This window comes from Gavia stellata, chromosome 9 (assembly GCF_030936135.1).
Source record: "Gavia stellata isolate bGavSte3 chromosome 9, bGavSte3.hap2, whole genome shotgun sequence".
NCBI classification, from domain to species: domain Eukaryota; kingdom Metazoa; phylum Chordata; class Aves; order Gaviiformes; family Gaviidae; genus Gavia; species Gavia stellata.
In genome coordinates this window covers 19,969,977-19,985,261 of record NC_082602.1, presented here as the reverse complement: position 1 = coordinate 19,985,261, position 15,285 = coordinate 19,969,977, and the positions used below count along the sequence as shown (strand labels likewise).

Here is a 15,285-nt window from a genome sequence, read left to right as displayed (position 1 = left end):
CATCTTTTGGGTGGTGAAACATTGATACGGGCCTTTACCTAGACATTCAGTGGGGCCTTTGCCTTTTGAAAGTCAGACCTGGGTGTATACGGTGACCATGATCATAGAAAGGCATTGGTTTTGGTGTCCAAGCAGCTGATACTGGTTGGTTTGCCAGAGAGTGGAGGGCTGATAAGGTGATATGTTTCACTATCAACCTTCCCTACCACCAGCAAATTTGAAAGTACAAGTTCTTGCCAAATGCAGACAATATGTTCTGTTCTTCATTGTGGGGGTGTGTTTGCTTTAGTGGGAGGAGAATAGGGAATCTAGCAACAATAATAGCTTTACAGGCCTTCAACTTTGTGGGGTTTTTCTTTAATTTTATTTTATTCTTCTTTAAAAAGGTAGCTTAGGAAGATAATTAACCAGATTCTCTTCCTCTCGCTTCTCTGTTCTGCAACCTCAGCTGAAAAATTCAAGGCATAAAAGTCGTCTTAAAATATAAACCTTACTGAACACTCATGATAACATACTGAAAACTTTTTTTCTTCCTTCTAAGGAAGCTTTACAGGTAAATAGTAGTGGCTGGATCTCAGGTCAGCAGACTGTCATGGTTTAATTGCCAGCTGACAATTAAGCACCACACAGCTGCTTACTCACTCCTCCTGCTCCCAGTGGGACGGGGGAGAGAATCAGAGAATAAGTAAAACTCGTGGTTTGAGAAAAACAGTTTAATAGGACAGGAAAAAAAAAGAAAGTAATAATAATGATAAAAGAATATACAGAACAAGTGATGCACAATGCAATTGCTCACCACCTGCTGACTGATGCCCGGCCTGCTCCAGAGCAGCAGCTGTGGCCTGCTCCCCCCACCCCGTTTTTGTTCAGCATGATATCATATGGTATAGAATATCCCTTTGCCTAGTTTGTGTCACCTGTCCTGGCTGTGTCCCCTCCCAGCTTGTGCACCTGGCAGGGCAGTATGAGAAGCTGAGAAGTCCTTGACTTAGTGTAAGCACTGCTCAGCAACAACAAAAACATTAGTGTGTTATCAACATTATTCTCATCCTAAATCCAAACCTCAGTACTATACCAGTTACAAGGAAGAAAATTAATTCCGTCCCAGCTGAAACCAGGACACACACACAGATACATTTCGGTTAATATCTTCTCATCAAATTGAACTGTGAATGCAAATATTTACATTGTAAGTTTTGCAAATTGGTTTAAAGTAAAAAATATAACTGGCAGTTAAAGTTGTATTTTTGTTACCAGGGTCCTATTGTAGCCTCAGGTGAATTGTAACCTGTCTTATCACTAGGCAAATAACCTCCTTAAGGAGGGAGTCTCTCACTGCATGGACCTTGCTCCTCTACTTCCAGGCTTCCAAGAAAAGTACTCGGCCAAAAAGCACTGGAGTCTTTCAAGACGAAGAGCTCCTCTTCAGTCACAAACTTCAGAAGGACAATGATCCAGATGTCGACCTCTTTGCCAGCCCCAAGAAGTCAATGGTGAGTTCAAAGTCCTCCTCTGAAACTGCTACTTAAAAGCAGTCTTTGAATGTGCAGCTTACTGGTGTTCTGTGTTTGAACACAGCTTAGAAGTCACTGATTTCCAGGGAGGGCCAAGTCCTAATATCAGTTCAGGCATCATGGGCCGAAGGAGATGTGTTTTTGATCTGTGACACATCTTTTCTTTATCCTTTGTCTCTTTAGTCTGCAAACCGTACCCTGAAGCCATCATCTGGAGGAGGGCTTTTTGGGGATGACGATGAGGATGATCTCTTCAGTACTGCTAAAACAAACCTTCCGGTATCTGTTCCTCTGCTGTAAATGGCTTATATAAAAGACATTGGAAAGATGTGTATGGAAGTGATTTTTTCCATATGTATTCCCACAAGAAATGAATTGACTTCTCAAATCTTTTTGAGAGAATACAAATGGCCATTGTGACTGTGAAGACATAGGGAACAAACAGATACATTAGGTCTCCCAAAGCTGGGATGAGAGGATTGGATGATGATTCTTTTTGTGTACCACTGGGACTGGCTTAGGTGTAAGAGAACACACCTAAGCAGAAATCAGAGTAGTAGAGTTTGTATTGTTTAATTGTTTCATTGTTTAACTTGCTAATATTACTTCCCTGTAGTTCATGCATGACTGATGAGCCTTGCTCTATGATTTATGTAATTAAAGTCTCTGCAGGTAGGTTTGATTTAAGGTAATGACTGCAGTATTAAAATCTTTGTGATCACCGGATTGTTTTTAGAGGGTGAGCAGCTGCAGTATTGAACGAGAATGCATTACAGGTGATCTGAGGTCAAAGTCCTAACATGCATTCTAAACTAATACTCTAAATGTATTTAGCTTAATTAAATTGAAGCCAACTCTTACTTCAGTCTATTTTCATGTCTGTAGCTGGAAGTTAGGCTAGTAAACTGGCAATAGTTCCTGGAAACAGTTTCTTTGAGGACTGTGGAAGGGGTGGTCTTAAGTAATTAGCACTTGGCAGCTATATATGGAGCCTGTTTGCTTGAAAACATAAAAATAGCAGTGTTCCTTAGCTAGCTTTGTGCTTTTATTTCCCCTGCTGTCCAGTGCATGAGGAAATATGTATGCATTTGGAATTTTATGGAAACTCTCATTATTTATCATTAGCATAGACAGCAAAGGCTGAGGTAGACTAAAGGAATGGAGGCATGGAAGGCCTTTGTTATTAGAGAGCCAAAAGGCAATGCCTACTATGTGCTAGTTTTCAGGTAGAAGCAAGATTTTAAAAATCTTTGCTTGGGTTTTTTGTGGTTTGGTTTTTTTTTTGATCTGCAGACCATGCTTTTTACCCGATTCATGTCGACTTGTGCTCTTAATGCTTTCAGAAAATAGCTGAGAAGACGACACTTAAGGCCAGTGCCGGCCCTTCCTTGGAGAGCAGTACCCTTCTAGAAAATGCTTTAAGTGCCAAACAAGATGAAGCTCTGAAGGCAGTAACTACAGAGGCAAGTACCTAAATCTTGTGCCTTGAACAGCATGCAAAGAAAAAGGAGATATATCATTTTGTTTTAAATAAGTCTCTTGAAAAGACCAAAACTAATGCCTGGATTCACCGGCTACGAAGTGGCAATGCATGACCAAACTTGTCTCTGCTTATTAGCAGGTGCATTGTTCTACCAACAAGTTTAAATGCTGTTGACACAGTGTTTTATTCATTGCCCACACACTTACAAGGGCAAGGTACAAGACAGTGAAGAACTACACCTCAGGTCCTGTTGGATTGAAAATGGGTTGTTGTTCATTCTTCTTTGAAGTGAATGTGATCTTTAAAGTACAGGTAGGCTTTCTCAGAAAGGAGATCAGGGCATGCAGCATAAATCTGTGGCTGTTGAGAATCTTATCTTGGAGACTTTAGGATGAGCAAACAAGACTCCTACTCCTGTCCTTAATCTTGCAGAACCAAGCGTCTCTGGGAGAGGCAGTCTGGATCTGAATTCTAGCTTGTGCCTCACCAGAGCTGCTTGTTGGATTTCCATCTGTAGGAGATTAGCTTTTCATTGCAGGGTGTTGCAATGTGGGTGTTGTTTTTTTCTCCTCTGGGCACAGGAACACAGAGCAAGTCTGTAGGGCTAGTTATTAACCTGTCTTCCCTTATGGTGAAGCATTCCTTGAAGTGTAGAACCACACTCGTCTTCCCTTTTTGGTAGCTACTGACAGCCTGGTATAGGAATGATCTCAGCCTGTCTGAGGTTCAGCTGGACACCACATCTGTTCAAGTGGAGAACAATCTCCTCAGACAGTAGGATTCCTCTGTCATGCTACTAAGACCCCCAAACCACTGTCCTAACCCTTGCAAACCCTCAGTTACTTCAACCTGGCTGAAGGAGCTCTGATTGCCAAGTCACACCAACAGTAGTACAGCCTAGCTCACGGAACGGTGGTAAACTACGAACTTGTGGAGAGCAAGCCCTGGGAAGAGCACCTTAGGAGATCTGGTTCATCCCTGAGCCCTAGAATTGACCCAAGTCTTCAGAACAAACAGCTGCTCTTGCTTTTATAGCCTAGTGTTATTTCTGGCACTGATGGCCTGCTTTCTATAGAGGAGCACTCACTTCTCTGAAGCTGAGAGGTACAACTTTGTAGCCCTCTTGGCTTCCATGTGGGCTTCATTGAAGTCTGTGGCTCTATTATAGCCAGTCATAAAGAAAAAAGTTAGTTATATCATGATCTGGCAACATGGCTTCAGAGGGTCTTGGGGGGGGGAATAAGCAAGGAGGGAGAGTACCTGTCACAGTTTGATTTGACTGGTGTTGCATGTGACCTGGAGAAGATGGAAGTTGTTGGGTTACTCTGGCAAAGTATAGTACTGGGTAGAAGGAGGGTGGGGTGGAATGAAATGTGATGAAGAAGATGGGGCTATGGCATGTGCGGAACTGAAGCTGAAAATTGAGTGACTGTAGCTCTGGTGGTAGAATGTGATGATAACAAGGTATCTTCACAAGAAATTGGTAAGCAGTGAGCTGCTTTCTATAGATGTATTAATGCAAACTATGGTCTGGTTGATAACAACTTGTCCACTTTGTTTAATCCAGTGTAATTTTGTGCAGAAATCTACAGGTCCAGTTCCTATTAAAAGCAAAGAGCCCTCATCTCGGATTGGAAAGCTACAAGTAATTAACTTTATTGGCATTTTGACTTTCAAAAAAAAAATCTTCCTTGCCTCACTGATGGCTTTCCCTGAAACAAAATTTCTTTTTACTTCCTTACCTTACTCTTGCAATGTTGTTATTTTTTTTCAGATGGCGTATTTTCTATTACTTTTTCTGCATTGCATGTTTAATATTATTTCCCCCTCCTGTTTCAGACATGACTCTGCAGCACTACTTACTCTATTTCGGGGGCAGAGGGTGGGCTCCTTTTTGACCGGCTATTCTTCTCAGCACTATTTCAAGTGTGTTCAGAGACTCTTGAGGGTCTGGGGTTTTGGTTATGTCCCTCTTCTGACATGAAATGACTAATAACTATCTATATCATAGTATCACTCTTAACATCAGAACCATTGTTGTCCTCAGACAGGATACTGAGCTACATAGGTGTTTGGTCTTATACAGAATAATAGTGTTGAGCACTCCACCGGCTTTGTGAGACAGAGGACGTGGGAGACACAGAGTGTGTCGGTGTGAGAGAGGCCAGGCACTTGTAGAAGTAGAACTTGAGTACTTACATATGCTAGTTCTTGCTGCTTCTCTGGAGCCATGCTTGCTCTTGAGCAGTATTAACATGATCTCTTTGTGTGTATGTTTTTGTTTTCTCTGTTTTGTAGGCTAACTTAGCTATTAACCCTGCAGCCTTACTACCTGGTGCAATGTCTAAGGTCTCCAATGTAAAGTCCCCCTTACCAGTTCTGGACACTCCATTGCATGAGCCCAAGGATGTGCAGAACAGCGAAGCCTTTTCTGCTGCAGGAAGCAATGAAGAACTAGGTGTAAGCTTTGATCAGCCTATGCAAGCGGATACCTTGCACAGCGCCAATAAGGTAACCTTGGTGTTTAGGAGGATAGAAAGGGGGCTTAAAAACAGTCTATCCTTGTGCAGGAATGTGTGTTTTGGTATGTAAGTTCTGCTAACAGTGTGGTCTCTCTGATTCTAAATAGAGGTGTGGAAATCTAATCCCCTCTCACTGCCATGGACCACTGAAGAGAAAGTCAAGCCTACTACATTCTTAGCTCTGTAAGGGGCTTATGCATATGCCTAATTCTGTGTCTTTTTAAGCTACGTGTGTACATTCCCCAAATACAGTGGTTTTCCCTATAGGTTAAAGGTATTTTAGCATAACATCTTGTCCTGTCCCAGGAGATGCCAACCTGAAAACCATAAAAAAAAAAAAAAGCATCTCTGTAGGCTAACTACAAAATACATTATGGACAGCTGCTGTAGCAAGATATCAAGAACACATCACTACTGTAGGTTGACCATTACCTCCTCTGTGGATAAAAATGTCATGTTCTCCTGAACTGTCACTCCTAATTCTTCTTCAAACAAAAACTTTGGTTTTAAAGAAAAAACCCACACAAAACCAAAGCAAAAAAAGCATTAGAGCTTTTGACATGGCAGATCTCTGCCTCCTGACTCACTTGTTTTTTATTCATACCTTTTACTTTATGGACTGCGAAAGACATATTCTGATTAAAGATTTAGTGGTTCTTTAAAAAAAAAAAAAAGCTTGAACCATATAGTTAAGATTTGGTCTGGGTGCTTATGATTTTATAAAATCTCTTGGGTTTTCCGAGAGCAGTGATTTGATTAAGATAACTTAGGATTTTAACTTTGATTCTTTCTTTGCTTAATGCTGCTGGGGCTGTTCATTACTAGAGGAGCAGCAGAGATGACTTGGGAAGATGCAGCAGCTGTCACCACAATGGCTAACATGACCCCTTAGTGTCAAATGGGTTTGAAGCTTGTATATCAGACTATGCATCACCATGTAGGCATAGTTGTTTCCAATAGCAGCATGTCCTGCACAACAGACAAAACCCTCTATCATGATACTTTCAAAAATATAGGCTTGCAAAAGAATAGAGCTCCTGTAGCTGTATGTGGTCAACCTTGAATGTTCATTTTAGCATAGTGATGATGTACGTTTGTTTACAGAAGTAATCTGAGAAGCATCATCTCAGTAACTACACAGTGAATGTTTTTTGTGGCTCATGTTACAGGTTTTAATTTTGGTGTGTCATTGCTTCTTGAACCTTTCAAGTTTGAGTTTAAGCTGTAAATATATGCAGCCAAATGCACGTTTTTCTAAAGGCTGGAACAAAGCAACCTACCCCGCATTCTGGCTGTCCTTTCAAAGAACAGCGCATGGAGCAGGAATCAGTTTATTGCAAGCGCATCTCCCTTCCATCATAATTTTCCTGTTTTTTCAGTCATGCTCTGATAAACACAGCCCCATACTCTGAAGGCAGATGTGCTTCTGCAATGGTTCTGACAAAAGCACATGGCTCCTCTAAGCTGTGTTATAGCATATCCATCCAGATTGTCCTTCTACTCCAACACAGCAATTAACAAAAGGGAAGAGGAAGTTGTACAGATCTGTTTCCTACCTTGTGTGAATACTCCTGTCCATGTGGGATATGGTAGAGGCTATAATGGAAACTTGCAGGGGAGCTTTTCTAAAAGCAGCAGAGGAATGAACTGCAGCAGGCTATACATAAAATGAAATTAAATGGAAACATAATTAGTCATGACTTGGACAGACTGACTGAACCACAGAAGCCCCTGGACTAGCAAGCTGTCAGACTGGCTAAGGTATTACCTAAAGCCAAGGGGCTAGAGTGGCTTGTTGATCCGTGTTGTGACTCTCTACTTGTGAGTGCTGTTGCTTTTGTACCCCAATTCCACCTGCTGTGAAATGACCTGAGGGCAGCAAATCAAAAGTCCTGGGTTATTTTTCTGAACCTTGCTGCAAACTACTCCAAGCTTGAATGTCCCACTTGTCCATCTTTCCCCTTTCTGAAAAACGGGGAGAATGGGTGATGCTGAGCTGATGATGCATGGTTCCTGCTGCTTCTCCCTATAACCTAAATCAGTGTCTGCTCAGCGTTCCTTGTCAAGATTCTCAACTGAGCATTTGCTGAAATGTACACATAGCTGTTTAAGTTACTTAAACCAGAGCTGTGAGCAGAACTTGTAGTTAATTCAGTTTCAGTGTGCTAGTATGAAATGGATAATGCACGTTAATTGCACTGTTGTGAAGGCGGACAAAGTGCTACAGGGAAACATAACAGGAATCCTAATTTGTCTTCTGTGAAGTGTGGGGATTTTTTCCTTCTATATAACCCTGTTCTGCTTTTACTCCTTTCTTGCAGACCAGGATCAAGGTTACAGGAAAACGAAGACCTCCTAGCAGAATGGCCCGCCGTCTAGCTGCCCAAGAGTCTGAAGAGAGTGAGGAGGTGGACAGTGCTAAAGAATCACAGTTCTCTCTACCAAAACAGACGTCCGCAATAGTGAACATAAAGGAGCCTCTTGCTGCTGAAGCAGAGTCCAAGGAAAACGGTTTTCTCTCTGGCTTGTCACTAACAGCTCATGGCAGCATTTTGTCTGCTGGGACAAACAAACTCCTTCCTCCAGAATCCACAGACCAAGGGGATGATCTGTTTGAATCAGAAGACCTTTTTGCAAGCAGCTCAACATCCAGACCAGCTGCACAATCAAAGTTAAAGGAGGGAATGCCAGACAGTGTGTCTAACAAACCGATCAAAGGCAGGGAGAAAAAGCCTGATCTTTCTGTTCTGGGTGATCAGGGCAGCAATGATCTCTTCCAGCCTGTACAGCAAAAATCTTCAACAAAAAGCAGCCCTATACCTTTTTTGGAGGAAGAACAAGACTCTCTCTTCACCTGTCAGAAAACTGGAAAAAGGGATTTGAAATCTGCTGTCCGGCAAGCTGTTGACCCTACTGCCCAAGATATCTTTGAGGTAATGATTGAGCCTGCTACCTTGGCCTTTTTGATCCCCAGGGCCTTATGCAGACCGCTCTACTTAGGCATAGGCTTAATGGAGGCTGCTGAGTAGGATGGGGTGTGCAGGATAGGTAGTGAAATAAACTGTCCATCATGCCCTGCTACCAGGCAATAGAAACCCTTTCTTTGGCTGTTCACCCCCTTATTAGCAAGAGTGGATTAAAAGGTGGAGCCTTAACACAGAGCAGGCATGTCACTGAATGTGCTATGACAACATACCTATGATTATGATCTTTTTCAGAGTAATAAAGTATTAGATTCTTATCTGTTAGCTGTCTGTTCAATGCACAGCAGCTCAAATAACTCTTTTAAAAAAGGAATAAAGTTGGCAGGCTGGGCAGCTGATACAAACCTCTGTGCTGCATTTGACCTGTGCACAATCCTACACTAAGGCACTTCTGCAGAGTCCTCCATGGGGAAAAGGGACTCAAGCTTCTCGGGTTTGAGAAGCCCAAGGCTGTCAGTCTTCTAAACGTCTCAGCTGCTGTGTACGGGTACTTTGGCTATTCTCTTGAAGTGCATGGTGTGTTGATGATCTCTCTATGCTTTGCTCCAAGGATGATATATTTGCTACTGAGGCAATTAAACCAATGAACAAAACAAAAGAGAAAATGCCAGAGACTAACCTGTTTGATGATAACATTGATATTTTTGCGGATCTCACCGTAAAACCAAAAGAAAAGAAGACCAAGAAAAAGGTGGAACAAAAATCCATATTTGATGATGATATGGGTAAGTATCTAATATCTTGCTGCTAATCTCATAATATTGTCCTGAGCTGCATTCATCAGAGATATTTTAGAACCCTTTGCTTTCTTTTAAATTTTCAATTGCTCTGAAATCTCTGGTCATCTTCGGATTTTAATGTTGGATGAGAACTTCCTAGATTTGTAGAATTAGCACAGCATTTAAATGGTTTAGGAGAGTATATAAAATTCTTCTGAGAGAAGGAATAGTTTAATTCCTGTAGGGATTTTCTCACCTGTGGGAATTAGGAAATTTCTCTTGTATAGAGTAAGAGACTAATCTCATGTTGTTATGGCTCTAAGAGATACATTTTCTGTTTCAATTTGCACAGCTTTTTGTATCATATTTTTAGATGATTCACTGATATCAAGAAATTAGCATCTCTTCCCATCCCACCTTCACTATTGTGTTGACTGCCTTGGAGCCCGTAAGATTTTGTTTACATCCATGTATACCCAGAACAATTTACAAATACTACACCTGAGAGCCAAAGTTTGCCCTGTATAATTTGTTGAAAAAGCAGTGTATAGTAATGTGAAATGAGGCAAAGCATGCTCCTTTCTTGTTCTCCATCAGTGGAGGTATCAAAAGTCATTTGATTCCTGACTGTGTCTCTTCCCACGCTCTTCATGTTTATAGCTCTTCTTTGGGATTGCATGTATTTCTTTTTCTCTAAGACAAAAAGATTCCCTCTCCTCTAGCTTTGATTCTTGTCAGTCTTCATTCTTTCTAACCTATTCAAATTGATTCTGCCTTACGACTGTTTTTCTTGGGCTGCTGTTAAGCATTCCACCCTGATGGAATGACCTGGATGAAGCCTGTAAAAGTGTTAGAAAAGTTGCCAGAGAATGAACATCTTAAGATTTCAAAACCTTCTCAATTGATATAAAAAATAAGACTTAAATGTTCACGGGCAAGGTATTTGAAATATGTATTGGATGATTAAAATGTCTTATTTTAATAATTTACATTTTTTTTCATGTAGCCTATAGCAAATGAAAGAATTTAGCAAACAGTTACCTCTTCCAAATACTTCAGCACAAAAATCCAGACCTCACATTGAAAGAAACAGTTGTAGAGTGCCACTTGAAAGTATCTTGGAAAATTAGCCACAACAGAACCTGTTGTTTGCACTTCCACTTTTGACATCTACTCTGGCGCTAGAGCTTGTTGTTTGATGTCACATCTGATCTTGACACCTATAGCATCTACAGCACCCTGTATCTGATAGACTTCATCTTCCTCTAGAGTGTTGACTGTTTTGTGGTGCAGCCATAGGTACACAGCTACTTTGTGCCCAAAGCTAGGGTGCTCCAGAACGCCAACAGGAGTGCGGGGAAGGTGCCTGAAGGTGAGGATGCCCTGCTGGCAGTAGGGTGGTAGAACTGGCACTTGCCTATGCTTCAGGTTAAGGGTTGGCTTAAGTGATCATGATAGCACTTTATCAGGGCTGTATATTGTTGCCTTAGGAGATCCTTTGTGCTGCAAATAAAACAGTAATTGGGTGCAGTTTGTGGGGGGTGGAGGCTGCAAGCTGCTTTCCTTCTTTGTCCTACCATAGCTTGTAGTCACTATTTACTACATTTGTGTTAGGCTTGTGGTGGCAGTATTAGAAAAACTCTTTCTCAGGTCCTTATCCTCCTAACGTCCTCAGTGACCTTACGGCTGATGACACACATACCTTGATGTCACCGCTGCCTGTCTGGGAGAGTCTGCAAAATGGTGACTGAGCTCTCTTGTGCATTGACAAATACTGTTTACCATGGCAAAAACTTTCCTATTCCTTAAGCCTTGTCAAAAAATGGGAGTGATACCTCTACTGTTGATGGCACTCACTGTACTTCCCCTCTGCTGTGAAGCTAATCCTTGTGATAGCTTCTTGCTTTGGAGTGATGCCAGCAGCGGATTACTCTGGTTTACTGCCTTTCTAAACTGCTTTTGTGCTGAAATGCTGTCCTGGATTATTCCTGTGTAATCCCTATGATCAGCACAGTAGCAGACACATGCTGGAGTGGAAGATGTAGCAAGAAGAGAAAGGCAAGCACATTGTGATAGGTCACTCCATGCTTGGCCTCTGTTTAAGGTTAGGATACATGCTGAAAGCTGAAATACTAGTTTTTATACTCTGGACCAGTAAATGGCTATTAACCTCTGTATAAGACCTGTGTTTTCTTAATAAGGACTCAAGACCAGTTATATGCTGCTTATACTGGCCTTGTGAATCACTAGTGATCCACATATCTCAGTCTGGTCAATTTTTTTTATACCCTCGTAGTCCAGGTGCATAATCTGAGTATCCTAAATTTAAAACCTTAGTGTATAGGAAGAGATCCGCTGTGGTGTATGCCCAGGAAACCTCAGGGCAACACTTCAGCATGTGTATGGTAGCAGCTCCATCTCTTTCCATGAGCACAGCCCTAAACACGAGCAGCACTAGCCACAGCACGAACTGCAGGTCTGTGAGCTCTGCCGCTGGCACAGGGTATCTGGGTTGGAGGGTTTAATTTCTACCTTTTGTTATCCTTCAGGAGAGAAGTCTGTCTTTAATATCAGCATGATATTTTTCCACTTTGTGGTCCTAGTTATTCATAACAGAAATGCTTGTATTGAGGAAGGTGGTGGGAGATCTTGATTAAGGACTGTAGACAGACTTTTTGAATACTCAGCAGGATGGCAGTTGTAGCTGTCTGCCTCCTTGCATCTTAACTGCGCTGTGTTCTCAAGTGATTGATGCTGTGTTCTTATTGTGCTGTAGATCAAAGACTCTCGTGTGGCTAGTGGATGTTGCAACAGTAGTTGCTAGCAAATACCATCTTTTCTGATTTTTCTTTTGGCAACAGTCTCGCAGCTCTTGGATCTCTCATGTTCATCAGACGCTAATCCTCTATATAAGAGGGATGTTATCTGGCATTTGCATGATGGAATTTGTTGTGGAGGTTTAATTTATTAGTACTTCTCAAATGCTTATGAGAGCTTGAACATGTTATAAAATACAAGTATTACTGTCCTCTACTGAGAAGAAAAAATATTCTTAATTTGACTTACAGCTAACAGCTCCCACGTATGTCCTTACAAATGCATCTAGAATCGCAAGCAGCAGGAAAGCATTTGTTTATCACAGAATGTCCTTGGCAGTCACTGCTGTGTGCTGGAGACTCTTATGTACATGTTACTTCTGTTTGGCAGTCACTTCACATTAAAATCTATTTTTTTTTTCCTCTTTAGATGATATCTTCTCTAGCAGCCAAGTCAAGATACCCACTCCCAAAAGCAGATCTTTCCAAGCAGCTTCAGAAGCAAAATCTGAAAGCAAGACACTGAGTACATTTGATGACCCACTGAATGCCTTTGGAGGCCAGTAGCCAAGGGAAGTTGTTGCAGAGAGGAGGCCTTCCTTATGCCCTGTCCAGTAGTAACACTCTGGATTCTCTAATCCAGTCAAGCTGAGATGAGATGGCTGTGGATATTTAAATGAGAACTGATTTTAAATGGTAGTATTCTCTTGTTCTGGGTCTAATTGTGCTAAATGTTATATTTAAAAAAAAAAAAGACAATAACCTCCTGCTATTGTGTTTCCATGATGCCCAGATGAATATAGCCTGTGCAATACCTGCAATGAAGTAATCTATTATACAAAGTATAGTTTGTTTTACTGAACAGATCTATAGAGAAAATAATTGCTAAATAGTAAATGGAGTCTGTTTAAACCAGAGCTGTTTTTATGTCTTACTTTCCTCTTTACCGCTTGCTAAGGTCATCTGCATCATGACTTGAAAACAACCAAAACTACTACCATCCCTTGTCTGGGTCAGCTGCCAATCTACTGAGCTAATGTTAGGGTAAGGCTGGGTTCTGTTATCAGGTACAGCTTCTCTTATGTAATCAAGCAGTTAACAAATCTTAGTGCATCAGACAGAGATAAGGTATTTAATATTGGCAGCTAATGTGGTCTATAAAAATAACAATGGTTAAAACTTCTCTGCCAGAAAGAGTATATTACAGATGAGCACCTAGTGCTCCACGAAATCAACCAAAACCTAACATTGTCTTTCTTTTTGTTCAAGTTGTAAGCCACTAAATGAGATTTTTTTCACCTGGCTGGATTTGCCAAAGTTTTACAAATAACCCTTTCCAGGAACTCCATCTGTACTGAGCATGCTTGGTCACTTCAGGTTAACAAGACTATGTGCATACCTTACTGCAGAGACTTGCTTGTGCCCAGACTCGCTTGTGCCCGAAGGCTGTCTGCTTTCCTTTCTCATCCGTAACACATTATAGGCTGTTTACAGGAGGTTGCTGTTTTGTGGAATCCCTTTAACCGTCCAGTGCATTTGGCTTAACCTTCTTGCTTCCTGTATTTTCTAGATTGCCCTCCTGGAACTGATGCCGTTAACCATACTTGATGCCCAATGGTAGACACTTGCTCTCCTGCATGCATACAAGCAGAGCAAATGCATAAATGCAGAAGGATCAAATGTTTCTCTTATTTTACCAGTGACTGCCTGCAATTCTGACTTGAAAACTAGATGCGCTGTTTTTGTGATAGCCATGTACTGCTTTATCTTCAACTCTTAAGACTGTTCTGCTCCCTGTGAATTTAAAGCATGTGCTCAGAGGATGACTTTGAGAGCAATTCCCACTTTCACTGAAGCCCTTGTTCTGAGGTATCTGCTCCAGTCTCTTGTTTCTCAAGCTGGATTTACTTTATCAGGCACAGTAAATACTACAGCCGAAGCATCTAGCACTAATGAGGGTAAAGCAGAAGAGAAGGTTGGAAGGGATAAAGGATAAACATCATGTGTTGATTTGCACCATAGGTGGGCTTGGCAGTGATTTGTGTTAAGTGGGGGGTAAGTTGGGAGTAGCAGCTTGGAAAAGAATGTGGGTGCTATTTGCAAATGGGTGTCTACAGTGAGAGCACTTGCACTTTATTTATAGGCACTACATCTGCTGTATATGCCTCATACATGATTTGGACTGCTGCTTTACTCCTTTCTTCTGTGCTTAGAAAGGCTTCAAAGATGTATGGGGGGAAAGAGGAAAAAGATGGTGACTTCTATGTCTTTTCTTGAATCCTCCTTTCTTCTTGGCCCTTCACATTAATAACTTCCATTAGCATTGCAAAAAGTGCTGTTCATAAGCCAAGAACCCTGGGGGCCAAAAGCTGTTGGAGTAGAAGGAAAAAAAAAAAGGTCCTGCCTTAAAGTGTTTCTTACACTTTACTGTGAAAGCTCAGTAGAGAAAAGCTCTTCATAGAAACTTGCACCGCGACATAGATCAAAACCTTTCTTTCCCACCCAGTCTTTGTAAACTGACACAGGGAGAGTTGATTCCCCCTATTAAAATGTGTGGTCCTCCACTGACTCCCTCTAACAGGCTGCAAATCCTGGTCTAGGCATTTCACTTTTGGGAGGGCTTGGGCTGAGTGGTGGCTTTTTTTAACTGAGTTGTGGCTTGCTGTGTCTTTTTTTGTAAATTTGATAAACCATGGCTGCATTTTCTGCGAAGGCCAGGGCTGGAGTCTCAGTGTTATAGCACCTAGGACTTGCTCAGTGCTCTTTGTCAGAGGGCTCCCATACCTGCTACATGCATGTGAAAAACCACAGTATTTGTTTTGAGTGTTTTAACTGGGCCTGAAACCTAACAGCTAGAATTGAGGGTAAGTCTTGCATAACTTTAACCACTTCACTTTCCATTTAGGTTTTATGTAATTAGCACCTCCTAATAAGCTAAGCTTGTTTTCTCTGGCCTGTGGTCTTCTGAAAGCAGCACTGCTCCCGGAGCCCAGCCTAACTCCTTTGTGTTGAAGCAGGAGCAGGGTTAAGTGCTGACCTTGAGTAAAAGGTGCCCAAGAGCAGTGCTCGTCACCCTGCCACCTGCCCTGGCTGCCCTAGGCCTGTGCCCCTCATCAGGGCACGGGGGGGCCTGCACAGGCTGGGAGTCATTCCTCTCCTGCTCTGACTGGGCCCCGTGTTGCACTAGTACGCGTTAGCAATCCCTGGGTGCCTCTCGGGTTGAGTTTCAGGAATAAACGATGTTTTT

General features: G+C 41.8%; 1 protein-coding gene across 3 annotated transcripts in view; it reads left to right on the top strand.

Moving 5' to 3' along the window:
• The window catches only part of WASHC2C (WASH complex subunit 2C), a 37,400-nt gene extending 24,447 nt beyond the window's left edge, over positions 1 to 12,953 (top strand). For all 3 annotated transcript variants that reach the window (XM_059820864.1, XM_059820865.1, XM_059820863.1), the window contains 7 exons: positions 1,365 to 1,493; positions 1,698 to 1,793; positions 2,858 to 2,977; positions 5,296 to 5,508; positions 7,841 to 8,452; positions 9,054 to 9,228; positions 12,469 to 12,953. In XM_059820864.1, the coding sequence (XP_059676847.1) occupies positions 1,365 to 1,493; positions 1,698 to 1,793; positions 2,858 to 2,977; positions 5,296 to 5,508; positions 7,841 to 8,452; positions 9,054 to 9,228; positions 12,469 to 12,605 (1,482 nt within the window). In that variant the 3' untranslated portion in view covers positions 12,606 to 12,953. The remainder of the gene's footprint in view (positions 1 to 1,364; positions 1,494 to 1,697; positions 1,794 to 2,857; positions 2,978 to 5,295; positions 5,509 to 7,840; positions 8,453 to 9,053; positions 9,229 to 12,468) is intronic.
• The last annotated feature ends 2,332 nt before the right edge of the window (positions 12,954 to 15,285 follow it).